The following is a 13745-nucleotide window of genomic DNA, read 5'->3' on the forward strand; positions in this document are numbered from 1 at the left end:
AATGTCCGATCGGGAATTCGAACTGCACCACCACTTTCATTCCTCAGATATGGCGCCAACCGATTTTCACTTGCTCCGTTCTATGGCTAGTGGAATACAATACGACCTAAATTGCTTCTTTTATATATTTAATATTAAAATTATTTCGGTAAAAATCAAAACATATGATATCAGAACAACAAAATTTTATTTACAATACAACTATTTCCAGCAATGTTCATTGAAATCTATGTATTTACAAGCATAACCGGCGAACCATTGGTCACATAAATTTGACGTGCAAACATTTTTGATCGCAAGTAATTTCTTTCGAATATTTTACTACAAAACTTACAACAATTGATGTTTTAGTACAATCTAACTAAAATGCACGAATAACGTACTTTGAGATCTTTGGTGCCTAAACTCCTGATGATACATCCGAAGAAATTTATTTTATTTGTAGTACTCAATAAGCTCAACTGAACCGTCTCAGCAATCATCCATTGGACAGCTTGCTCCGGATGGCAAGTGCAATAATGATTGCATTCCCATGTGCTACACCATCAAGTTGATGAGATTTACTGTTTAGAGAAACATAATCAAATCAAATAGAGCGAGATTAGTCACAATGATTTTAAAATTTCTGGAAATCTGCTCACCGTGTGAATTAAACATGGATGGAGATTTGCCCATTCCACTGTCGTTATCACTGAGACTTGCGTTGCTGTTGTTGTTCAGATCTTGCCTCAGGGCACTAAACATCGCTGCACTGTGATCCCGAGGAACTGCAAATATGAATTCACACCTGAATCAGTCTGGACTGCCGTCTGTGGTGACTGTGACCTACCGTGAGTGTGCTTTTTCTGCCTAGCTCGGGAGTTCTGAAACCAAACCTGAGTGACCCTCTTGCTGAGCCCCGTCAGCTGTGCTATCCGCTCGAGGTCCTGCCCGTCCGGATTGCTATCGATTTGGAAGTTAGCCTGCAGGATGTGAAGTTGCTCTTCGGTGAACGTGGTCCGCACCCGTTTCGATTTGTTTTTATTGAAACCGTCGGTACTGCAGCCATCTGCACGATAGAACATTCACAACAATTTATTGAGCCATTAAAAACCCATATAAACAATCAAGCCGCTCGGGTCCGAACCACCGCACAACATACCATCGCTCGAGTTGGAGCCCTCGTCCGCGGTGTCCATGTAGTGGATCTTGCACATGACCTTATCATCGATCAGCGCAAACTGCTCGCCGGTGGACAACTGCCGGCCGCAGGTGTCACAGGAGAAGCATGCCAGATGAAACACCAGATCGCGGGCTTTCCGCACCCAGTCGGAGGGTGCAATCGTGCGGCAGCATTTCGAACATTTGGCGCCAAAAGTTCTGGAAGGGAAAATAGTTTAAATATTAGAAAAAAAAAACTCTTTTGATACTATTGCTTTTGTTTTCGTTTATAGCTAACACGAAGAACAGTTTGATTTATTCAAACAAGAAACAGTTACACCTTATAATCAATAATATCTTCTAAATCAGATCGCTTTTTACACAAGTTCTTTAAATATTGAAAATATTGTACTTGATCACCGTCCAATTGACAGGTCATATTCTTTATCGGAATGTAGCACAGGGGCTTTGCATTGTTTTTACAAAACAGTTTATTATTTACCAGTTTATATGGAAATAATGCTATAAAATGATGCCAATATGTAACTTGTTGCTTCAAAAATATTTAATTCACGCTAACGGCCAATTTTACTTGACGAAAAATAATTGTAGTCGTTTTGTCCTGAAAATAAGTGAATAAACCATCGAAAAGTTGACCGTTAAAGCAACAAATAACCAAATATCCATCTTTTAATGAAATAAACAAAAATGTTCGTACCCGTTACCAGTAAAATCAGCTATAATATATATTCTAACGAAAAGAAAGTGTGAAAGAATTTTTTACCCATAATTTGAATGGCATACGTTTATAAAGCATTCGTTTGAAGAATGTGGTTTCTTTGTGACTTTCTGTCAGGCACAAGAATTTCGTGTAAGTCGCTTGTCACCTACGATAATCAGCTGGCTACATTTCATTACTGTCAAAACAAAGTTCGTTACGGTAAACCCTGAGATGAACTTGATCAGAAGATATCTACACCAAAAAACGCAAAGCTTTTTATTTGAGCCCCAAAGACCCCTAGTGCTACCTACTATTCAACTTCACTCAACGAGATTGGAAGATGTCGGCGTGTGTGCACCTTTTTAAGGATTTTTCTCTAAGCGCAATTTGCTCATTGATTACTGAACCGATTTTAACGGGCTACGTTCGAAAGCTACTACACCGAAACCTCCATTTACGAACTAAACGGGGGTTCGTAAAAAGAGGTAGTTCGTAAAAAAAGTTTACGTTATTTGGGATTTGGTTCGTAAAAAAAGTTTACGTTATTTGGGATTTGGTTCGTAAAAAAAGTTTACGTTATTTGGAATTTACTTCGTAAAAAAAGTTTTGTGTGATTATTGTGGAAACCGCGCATCATATGTTTATTTTCGGAACGGATGTGAAGAGTAAGTGCAAGAAAATGATGTTTGGGTTCGTTTCAAAATCCAAGATGGCGGCTTCCGGTTTATTGAGATTGCCTGAAACCCCTAACAATATGGGTATCTTTGGAACGGAATTGATGAGTAGATGTCGGAAAACGATGTTTGAAGTGGTTCTGAAATCCAAGATGGCGACTTCCGGTTTCTTGATATTCCTTGAAAACCCTTACAATATGGATATTTTCGGAACGGAATTGATAAGTAGATGTCATAAAACGGTGTTTGAGGTAGTTTTGAAATTCAGGATGGCGACTTCCGTTTTGTTGATATTCCTTTAAAAATCCTTACAATATGCGTATGTTCGGAACGGGGTTAAGGTGTACATATCACAAAAGGATGTTTGAAGTGGTTCTGAAATCCAAGATGGCGACTTCCGGTTTCTTGATATTCCTTAAAACCCTTACAATATGGATATTTTCGGAACGGAATTGATGAGTAGATGTCAGAAAACGATGTTTGAGGTAGTTTTGAAATTCAAAATGGCGACTTCCGGTTTGTTGATATTTCTTGAGAACCCTTGCAATATGGGTATTTTCGGAACGGAATTGATGAGTAGATGTCAGAAAACGTTGTTTGAGGTAGTTTTGAAATTCAAGATGGCGACTTCCGGTTTATTGATATTCCTTGAAAACCCTTGCAATATGGGTATTTTCGGAACGGGGTTAATGAGTAGGTATCAGAAAACGATGTTTGAGGTAGTTTTGAAATTCAAGATGGCGACTTCCGGTTTGTCGATATTCCTTGAAAACCCTTACAATATGGGTATTTTTGGAACGGGGTTAATGAGTAGATGTCGGAAAATGATGTTTGAAGTGGTTCTGAAATCCAAGATGGCTACTTCCGGTTTGTTGATATTCCGTGAAAACCCTTACAATATGGATATTTTCGGAACGTGATTGATGAGTAGATATCAGAAAACGATGTTTGAGGTGGTTCTGACATCCAATATGGTGTCATCCGGTTTCTTGATATTCCTTGAAAACCCTTACATAATGCGTATTTTCGGAACGGGATTGATGATTAGTTGTCAGAACACGATGTTTGAGGTGGTTCTTGAATCTAAGATGGTAACTTCCGATTTGTTGATATTCTTTGAAACCCCTTACAATATGGGTACTTTCGGAAAGAGATTTAAAAGTAGACGTCGGGAAATTATATTTAAGGTGATCTTGAAATACAAAACAGTGACTTCCGGTTGATTATTATCTTTTGAAAGTTTTTACCATTTTCCCTTAACTCTTTATTCCTTTAAAACACTATACCGTTCCGAAAATACCCATATTGTATGGGTTTTCAGGGTATATCAACAAACCGGAAGTCGCCATCTTGAATTTCAAAACTACCTCAAACATTATTTTCTGACATCTACTCATTAACCCCGTTCCGAAAATACCCATATCGTAAGGGTTCTCGAGGAATATTAACAAACCGGAAGTCGCCATCTTGAATTTCTAAACTACCTCAAACATCGTTTTCTGACATCTACTCATCAATTCCGTTCCGAAAATATCCATATTGTATGGGTTTTCAAGGAATATCAACACACCGGAAGTCGCCATCTTGGATTTGAGAACCACTTCAAACATAATTTTCCGACATCTACTCATCAATTTCGTTCAGAAAATACCCATATTGCAAGGGTTTTCAAGGAATATCAACACACCGGAAGTCGCCATCTTGGATTTGAGAACCACTTCAAACATAATTTTCCGACATCTTCTCATCAATTCCGTTCCGAAAATACCCATATTGCAAGGGTTTTCAAGGAATATCGATAAACCGGAAATCGACATCTTGGATTTCAGAACCACCTCAAACATCATTTTCCGACATCTACTAATTAACCCCGTTCCGGAAATACCCATATTGTATGGGTTTTCAAGGAATATCAACACACCGGAAGTCGCCATCTTGGATTTGAGAACCACTTCAAACATAATTTTCCGACATCTACTCATCAATTTCGTTCAGAAAATACCCATATTGCAAGGGTTTTCAAGGAATATCAACACACCGGAAGTCGCCATCTTGGATTTGAGAACCACTTCAAACATAATTTTCCGACATCTTCTCATCAATTCCGTTCCGAAAATACCCATATTGTATGGGTTTTCAAGGAATATCAATCAACCAGAAGTCGCCATCTTGGATTTCCAAAATACTTAAAACATCATTTTCCGGAATCTACTCTTTAAACCCGTTCCAAAAATACCAATATTGTAGTAGTTTCCATGGAGTCGGAAATCACTTTCGATGAATGACAAAACCTCTTTTTACGAAGTAGGTTCGTAAACCTACACTACTTTTTGATGAAAAAAAGTGCCGCCGATACCAAAAAAATGGCTTGATGAGTGTTATCCAGACTCTGCACCGGGCGAAGCAACAATTGGTAAGTGGTTTGCAAAATTTCGTACTGGTCATATGAGCACCGAAGACGATGAACACAGTGGAAGTCCAAAAGAGGCTGTTACCAATGAAAACGTGAAAAAAATCCACAAAATGATTTTCAATGACCGTAAAGAGAAGTTGATCGAAATAGCTGACACCCTAAAGATATCAAAGGAACGTGTTGGACATATTATTCACGAATATTTGGATATGAGAAAGCTTTGTGCAAAATGGGTGCCGCGTGAGCTCACAATCGATCAAAAACAACAACGAATTGATGATTCTGAGCAGTGTTTGGAGCTGTTATATCGAAATAAAACCGATTTTTTTCGTCGATATATAACAATGGACGAAACATGGCTCCATCATTTCACTCCGGAGTCCAATCGACAGTCAGCTGAGTGGACTGCACGCGATGAACCGAACCCAAAGCGTGGAAAGACTCAACAATCGGCCGGTAAGGTTATGGCGTCTGTATTTTGGGATTCGCATGGTATAATTTTCATCGACTACCTTGAAAAGGGAAAAACCATCAACAGTGACTATTATATAGCGTTATTAGAGCGTTTGAAGGACGAAATTTCAAAAAAACGGCCTCATTTGAAGAAGAAAAAAGTTTTGTTTCATCAAGACAATGCACCGTGTCACAAGTCGATGAAAACCATGCTGAAATTGAACGAATTGGGCTTCGAATTGCTCCCTCATCCACCGTATTCTCCAGATTTGCCCCCCAGTGACTTTTTCCTGTTCTCAGACCTCAAGAGAATGCTCGCTGGTGAAAAATTTAGAAGCAATGAAGAGGTAATCGCTGAAACTGAGGCCTATTTTGAGGCAAAGGACAAATCGTACTACAAAAATGGTATCGAAAAGTTGGAAGATCGCTATAATCGCTGTATCGCCTCTGATGGCAATTATGTTGAATAATAAAAACGAAAAAATGTATGTTTCTATTAAACGATACGAACTTTTCAGCCGAACTGTTATATTGTTATTCCGCTCGATTTTCTTCGAAATGGCTGATCCGATTTTTACAAGGTTTGGCTTATTTGAAAGCTACTATAGAGTTGTGAGCGAAGTTGGAAAATCAATTGGTTATTACTTCCGTAATAACGTAATGACGTAACCGCCAAATACATATTTTTCTCTTCGCTCAATTTTCTCATATATGACTTAACCAATTTTAATGAATTCAGACGCGTTTAAAAGCTACGTTAAAGCTAAGTCTGCAACAATAAAGGTCTTGAAGTTGTTTCAAAGGCTCCCTTCAGATCCAAGAACACAGCAAAAAACTTTTTTTAGCTTCGATTTTCTCCTTTCATTTTGCCAATACTAGGATAAAAAAAAAATATTGAAAGTGTCGTATCCGACAAAATGCATTTTTCTTTCCACTTTATTTTCTCGGATATGGATTAAAAAATTTCACTTCAATTGACAGCTACTATTGGGTTGTAAATCAAGTTTGAACAACTGTCACTTCCGGCTCCGGAGATATAAAGACATAAATCACATAACCGACAAAATGCATTTACTTTCTCTCCGCACAATTATCTCCGAAATGGTTCAACCGATTATAATAAACATAGGCTCAATTGAAAGCTACTATTGAGTTGTCAACCAAGTTCAAAGATAAATTGACTGTTACTTTCGATTCCGGAGATATGACGGTATGAGTGACGTAACCGACAAAACCCGTTTTTTGCCTCTTTTCTCTGAAAGTAATTAATGATCCAGTTCGAAATTTTTGATTTCGATAATATAGGCGGATTTGCAACGTAAGCGTTGAATCACGCTCACCGAAACAATCTGAATTATTTTTTTGTCGGAAAATTATTCTAACGAAAGAAAATGTTTTAATGAAACTCTTTGAATTAGAAGAGAAATGCATTATCAAACCACTAGGTGGATAAAGAAGAGATTTTTTTAATACTTTCGAAAAATTTTAGACGCATTTGAAAGTTATCAGACGCATTTGAAAGTAATTTGATAAGTTTACAGTGCACTTGGCTAGCACTTTTTGTTCCGAGGATATATTCGTATAAATGACGTAACCGTAAAGTCCATTTTATTCTAACCGCATTCTCAGATGAGTGGCGTAAGCACTGAAACATGAGCTTGTGAACTGCAGGAATCAATCTGAATGAATTTGTTTCAAAACTGCCCAAATCCTTGTCAAAAATTTTTCTGAATGAAAAAATTAAATGGTTTGAATGGTAAGAAAAAGGCATTATCACAATACTAGGTGAGAGGAGGGTTTTCCTGAAATGGCTTAACCGTTTTCGTAGACCTAGATTGAAATGAAAAATTTTACTACCTCTTCGACTACTACTGAATTTTGTCCCGATATGTGTACTAAGAAAAGTGAGTTTATTAGGAGATTTGAAATTAGATTAAAATGAAAGGTTTTATAGCCCAATAAAAAATTCCCGGATTCCATCTTGATCCGACCTCCGGAATTACAAGATGATGAGTGTTCAAAAGTTTTAATCTCCATATAATACGCAACGGTAGGTATATGCACTGGTACGGAAGAAGAAAACACAGAACCACCTCTACGAACGAAACACGCTGTGTGTGGTGTTCGATTTCATACACGCGGTAAAGGTAACGAAAACCAACACCGAAGCTCGATTTTGAAAACACCAGCAATTCCATCGGCACCGAGCACACATAAGCCCGAGTTTTCAACCGTTTTGAAGTAAATAGAATCACGGCACAGGCACAAATGTCTGTTACCGGTGTGTGATTTTTGTTGAATACGGTGCTGAGGTAGAAACAAATCATAGCTACCTTACGAGATGTACAATCGGGAGAAATAAGGGATATCAATGGATTCAAGTTTATTTGAGAAGATATTTGCATCGGAATGTACATAAAATTTTGCATGCTTCACGATATAAAAAGTGTATCGAAAAGTAGTTAGCAACATTGATTATTCAATAAAAAAGCGAAAAAAAAATGACAATTTCGTATAAAATTGCGGTCCGGGCGCTCGAGAGTCTTCCTTGGCGTAGGTTTCGTCGTCGATCAGGATGCATCCGTCTTTATTCTGTAGAATCCGGTTAAACAGTTTTCGCGCTCTTGTTTTGGCCTGAACTTGCTGTACCAGGGACTTTTTCGGTACCGTCTGTTTCTTGTACGTTTTCAGGGAGTTCCGAACTTTGATTCGTTGAATCATCCCGATGCTGGTATTGAACTGCTATTGCCAATGGGTTTTTCCTGATGTACTCAACCACTTTTAGGTCCCGTCCGGGCTGGCTGGGACCCGTTTTCCTACCGGATCGGGGCAAATCCTTCATAGAAAGGGTCTTACCGAACTTCTCGATAGTATTTTTGTCACTGGTGTGGTGCACTTTCACCCGTTTTGCAATTTCGTTGTACGTGACACCACTTTCTGAGCACCAAGTGTGCAGAATTCTCTTTCGCGTTTCCGGATCAATTCGACTCATCATTGAAACGATAAACCGTACCGAAACCAACCTATTGCGCAGCTGTTATTGACATGTAAACAAACATGTCACCGCAAAACACGCTGCAAAAAAAATAAGCCATTTCAGAGTAATAACTGTTTGAATGTTGCTAACTACTTATCGATACACTCCTTACATAAAATTTTTACAGCCGGTAGTACAGTAATATCGTACCGGTGGTGTAGTAATGTAAATTAAACCTATAAATAATATTTTCATATATGCTATGACCATGCACCATCATTTATGCAGCTGATTTAAAAATAATACCCTGTTTAGCTTGAATTTCATATACAAAAGTAACATAAGTGCAGGATTTCGCTTATTTCGTTTATTTTCGAATAATCGGTATAATCGATAAGAGCATGAGAGGTAAGCCAAACTGGAATGTATCTATAATCAATATTCGGGATGAAATATTTTTTATTGAATTTATTGTTAGTGGGTATTGATCCCGAGTTAGCGGTTCATTGCAACAAACACTGGTCTCACAAGCCTGTTGTCATATGTTCGAGTCCCGACCTAGAAGGATTCTTAGGGTCAGAAGAATCGTAGTACTAGTCATGCAATGATTTTGTACGCTAAGAATCGGCTGCGAAGTGTGTTGAAACAGAATGGCCAAATCCCACAAAAGAAATGTAATGCCAAAACTCTGCTTTGCACTACGTAATAGCAATAATCAATGCAAAATTAGTGAAAAAATATTTCACACTACATAGTTATTATAGTAACAAAGACCTTGTTTTTCTTTCATCTGGTTGATGCTGATTGTTGTATTTATGCACCCAATAAAACGCTATTTGACATGAATTTGATTTATAGAAATAACAGGAGCACAGGGTTTGGCATGTTTCAAATACACAGCAGGCGCAGGTTTTGAATGGCGCGTTTGAGTTGGTGTAGCAAAATCCTGCACGGTATTACTGAGTAAATTTCAAATACAGCATGAAGCATAGAGTTTCGTTGCGACCGACCAAATAAACTCATTGAAATATTTCGATTCTTTCTGCTAAACAGTGAGAACAGACTTTCGTACCGGCTCCGTGATTCTGGTTTTCCCAACACGGTTTAAAATTCGCGCACATATCAAACAAAACCAAGTTTTGCTGCTTACCACCTATCATTAGATTCCCGAAAGTTAGAAAATTGATAATTCCCAGCGATTGGTGTGCCAAAGTTCATACAAATTGACTAAAATTATCAATGGTTTGAAGGCATCATCTTTCAATACTCATATTATGCAAAATGCTCTGTTGCGCGACTCCTTGCGATCTGTCAAGTTTCACTTCGCGTCGCGTGTCGCTTTCTCTCTGGCTTCACCCTTAGATTACCAATGATTTTTGATTTTCAGTGCTTTTCCAGTCCTGTGCGAACTTTTTTCTTAAATATCATCGTGGTGAATGTTCGCTAGTGAACTTTTCACAACTGTCCATCAGTAGTGGACTTTTCTTCAGTAAGTTTTCTGATCGACGATTATTTTGTATGTAAATCACTTGCGAAAAATTACGATTTTCAAAATTTTGATTTGGTCCCAATACTATTAACGTACTAGGTGGATCAAAACAGTTTATGTTCATAAAAATTTTATAAACAGTATACGTACATCAGTAAAAATACACATAATTACTATGAAATGTATGATATTTACTGTAACATCTGTTATTTCTTATGTTCGTCAAATGCTTTCGTCGAAAATGATACCAAACACTTTAATCAGAGTGAGAGAAAAATATTCCAAATGGAAAATAGTATTAAAAATATCTTAACAAAATTACCAATGGCGCTCCGTCTCATAGCGCATTACCAAACCGGGAACTGCCTGCTTAAGGGTATCTTCTACTGTCATTTCAGCTGAATTTGCTGACTGTGTACTTGTTTTCTTTTCCCCAACTCAATTTTAATTATAAGCATTTCTTTGCCGGATACCCCAAGCATTTGCTTATTCATGTTCGCTGTTGTGTTATTTTCTCGCGAATCATGTTTTCGTGCGACTCGCGCGCTTTTATATTTATTCCATTTGTTATTTATTTAGTTTTAATTGAGAGAACGCTTCACGCGATCATCGCGCCAGCAGCAGTGGGAATCGGGCAAGCGGAGGGCTTTTTTCCGTTGTTCAAACGACAGTTTCGCGAACAGAAGACAAACTGTGCAGACCAAAGTTCCGGCTGGATGCCGAAACCGTACCACGGGAAAGACTGTCCATCCCAGAAGCAACAGCGCAGCCTGCCGAAAGAAACCTCGACAAAGAAGTGCTTTTTTTTACACTTCACACGTACTTCTTTCGGGCATGGTCATGGTGCATGTTTAAAAGTGTTTTGCTCCCGAATCGCGATTTGCATATTACAACGAGATCGAATTATCGTCAATGTTTAAAGCATGTACGGGCCACCCTCGCTTGCTTGTTTCGGAACACGGAACGGAACCTTGCGTTCGGATCACTTCACAGGAATCCTCAAAACATGTACGATCAACATCGCGTTAAGCGACTGTATTTTATTCACCAGTGAGTTTCCTTTATTTTGCAACCAAACAAATTGTGCTTCATAGATTTGTATCGGAACAGAGTTATTGGTTTCATTACCCAAAATCTCCAAGATCGGAAAGCATAAAAATAATCTGAAGAAAATTTGAAAACTTTGTTGAAAGGAGAATAAAAATAAACCTCGCCCAATGTGACAAAGCCCTCAAATCGTAATATCCTAGGTAAAACCACATCTTAACCTAATTGAGACTTAACATATGATCGGATGATCATTTCCATCGGTCCTCGGAACTAATCCTGAGCTCAATCATGGCCACAGCCAACGCAACTATTTAGGCGATTTAAGAACATTAATAACCGTTAAAGTTCGATGGTACCACACAGGTCCTGTCAATCATGCCGGAGGCCACAGAAAGCAAACAAAAGACCCTGGTCATAACTCACATGGCTAAATCAAATCCATACGATAGATCCGCAACGAGCAAACAGTGCCGAGCCACCAGTGCCCCCACGAATACCGTGGTCCCTTCCGTGGCCGCTGGTCACGGCACGAACTGAGATATTTCCATCAATAACTCAAAACACAACAAACAAGCGTCACGGCAAAAAAAAAATAGTTGAACTCTTTCACTTCACCGGTGGTGAATTCGTGTGATATGTTCGTGCTTTATTGATCGAAGGAAATTAATCATTTTACCGAGCTTATAAAGTGGAATAATTTATTGATATTCGTTCCCGGCGCATTTGGAACTGCTGGCCGCAGTTGATGTTTTTCTTTTTTCGCTGGCTTGCTGAAAAGGGTTCACATTCCTTCTCACGTACCCGACGGTCTGAGCCTTCAATGCCGCTCACCTGCCTCAACCACCTGATCCTCTTCGCGGCACACCGAGAGGATTATTAATCTTTCGCTTTTAGTGTACCCTGTTTGATGTGTGTTTATGCTGTACGATCGCACATGCACAGTCAATGAATATTGAGACCTCGCGCGCCGACTGGTCAATGCGATCTCAATAAGTTTTTTTTTCTCCATTTGTTGCTTTCTGAATAAAATACAGAGATATTGGAAATTCCAGCCGATGGGACAGCCAGCGGAAGGGGTACAGACTCTGCCAGTAAAGTGACTTGTTTTGACAGTTATTTATTTATATGAAATTGAAATTATTATATCAAACTATTTTATCTGACGTTTATTCAATGAGTGTTATTGGGCAAAACAAACGAGCCAGATGGGCAAAACTAGCAGGCGAACGTTGAGATTGTTTTCACCCTTGATGATGATGTTTTCATTTCGTGTCTGCAATTCTCCTATAAAACCGTAAAAGAGAACGTTTATAACAGACGCTGTCGGACGAGATCAATCTAGTGATCCGACATGAGAACGATTTAGTCAGGCGCCACTGGTATTAAGAATGTTAAGCATTCAGTAACTTACATGAATACTTCCAAATCTCTGATATCATTAGAACAGTACATTTTCTTCTTTCTTTTAATCGAATATTCAAAAACGCATTTTTTGATGTTTTATTAAAAGTATTAGCCGTTGCTACCAAAAACTTTGCTCCTTCTCCTGGGCAATTGAATAAATATTACCAAAAAAACCCTAGAAGAGGCAGCATTAGGGCGTATGTATTTATATATGCAGTGCAACGTGCAAAGTGGTTTGAACGATTGAGTTTAAAATAATCTTTTTTTGGCAATAATTTATTCTCATACGAATGTTAAGCCTGACTTTTTGGATGAAATTTCAGTGTTGAACCAATGTTTGATGGAAAATTGCTTACATTTTATGAATTTAGATTTTATTTATCTAATAAAAAAAAGTTGGCTACACTGCTTCAATGAACTTGTATTAGATCGCGCTACACAAAATAAACAAAACTCCTAAATATTTTCTGTTAAAAAGCAGTTTTCCGGAAAAATAAATAATTTTACGACAATCTTCCATATCCATTGCCTTTCGCGTGTTAAATTAAAGATTCCTATTTTGCGGGATTACTAAAAGAAGGTACGTAAATTTTTATTTCGCAACAATTTCTGCAAGATAAAATCCATACAGAAATGTGTGCGTTGCCAATCAAATGTGTTAGTGGAGGTAATCTGAAATTGAAATAATTTTTCTCAAGCAGTTTTCAGAAAAATGGAAGAGTTTTAAAATAAGATTTTCGCTTTACTTGAATTGCAATTCTAAGCTGGATGAACTGATTTGTTTATTTTTCAGGAATTTGTTTTTACACATACATTGTTGACATTACTCATACGCTTGCAAAATGTCTTGCTCCTTAAGGACTGGACAAATGTAACAAATGTGTTGCCATCCAGTGCGTGTCCAATCGATCAAAAGAGGTGATAATCAGAAAGTGCCTGGTCTGGTAATATGGTAAGAGTGGTAGGAATACTCAACTAAGCGTAGACATTGCGTTGTTAAAATTTGAATGAATTGTTCAAACTGATCATTTGTTAATGGTATCATATGGCCCAAGTAATCACAAAACCGTATGTATATATAGAATTATTGTACGGCAGTGTAGTCGTATATCTGCTCATATACGTGTCAGAGCCGTAGTGAAAATTTTTAGCGCCCGAGGCGAACTCAAAAATAATCGCTCCCTTCAATTTTTTAACAAATACCATAAAGACCATTTCATTTTCCTGTAAGGTTATCTCAAGTAACATTTTCAATTTTATTAAATACTTGTATGGAATGAATGAATGGAAAGCTGAATTCTGAAAATGCATTATGAACCTGAGCCCTAATATTGAACTCTCGACTTACTCCTGCATTCTGGATTCTGGACCTGAATTTTAGATTCTGTACTAGAATTATAAAAATTGATTCTATATCTGAGTTA

At 37.9% G+C, this 13745-nt stretch overlaps 1 protein-coding gene across 1 annotated transcript in view; it reads right to left on the bottom strand.

The window, feature by feature from the left end:
- Positions 1-212: 212 nt before the first annotated feature.
- LOC131437040 (LIM/homeobox protein Awh-like) overlaps positions 213-13745 on the bottom strand; it is a 104503-nt gene continuing 90970 nt past the window's right edge. The window contains exons 3-6 of the mRNA XM_058606085.1: positions 1142-1359; positions 830-1048; positions 642-767; positions 213-563 (exon numbers count right to left, since the gene is read on the bottom strand). Coding sequence (XP_058462068.1) covers positions 538-563; positions 642-767; positions 830-1048; positions 1142-1359 — 589 coding nt within the window. The 3' untranslated portion in view covers positions 213-537. The remainder of the gene's footprint in view (positions 564-641; positions 768-829; positions 1049-1141; positions 1360-13745) is intronic.

The sequence above is a fragment of the Malaya genurostris genome, chromosome 3 (assembly GCF_030247185.1).
Source record: "Malaya genurostris strain Urasoe2022 chromosome 3, Malgen_1.1, whole genome shotgun sequence".
NCBI lineage: Eukaryota > Metazoa > Arthropoda > Insecta > Diptera > Culicidae > Malaya > Malaya genurostris.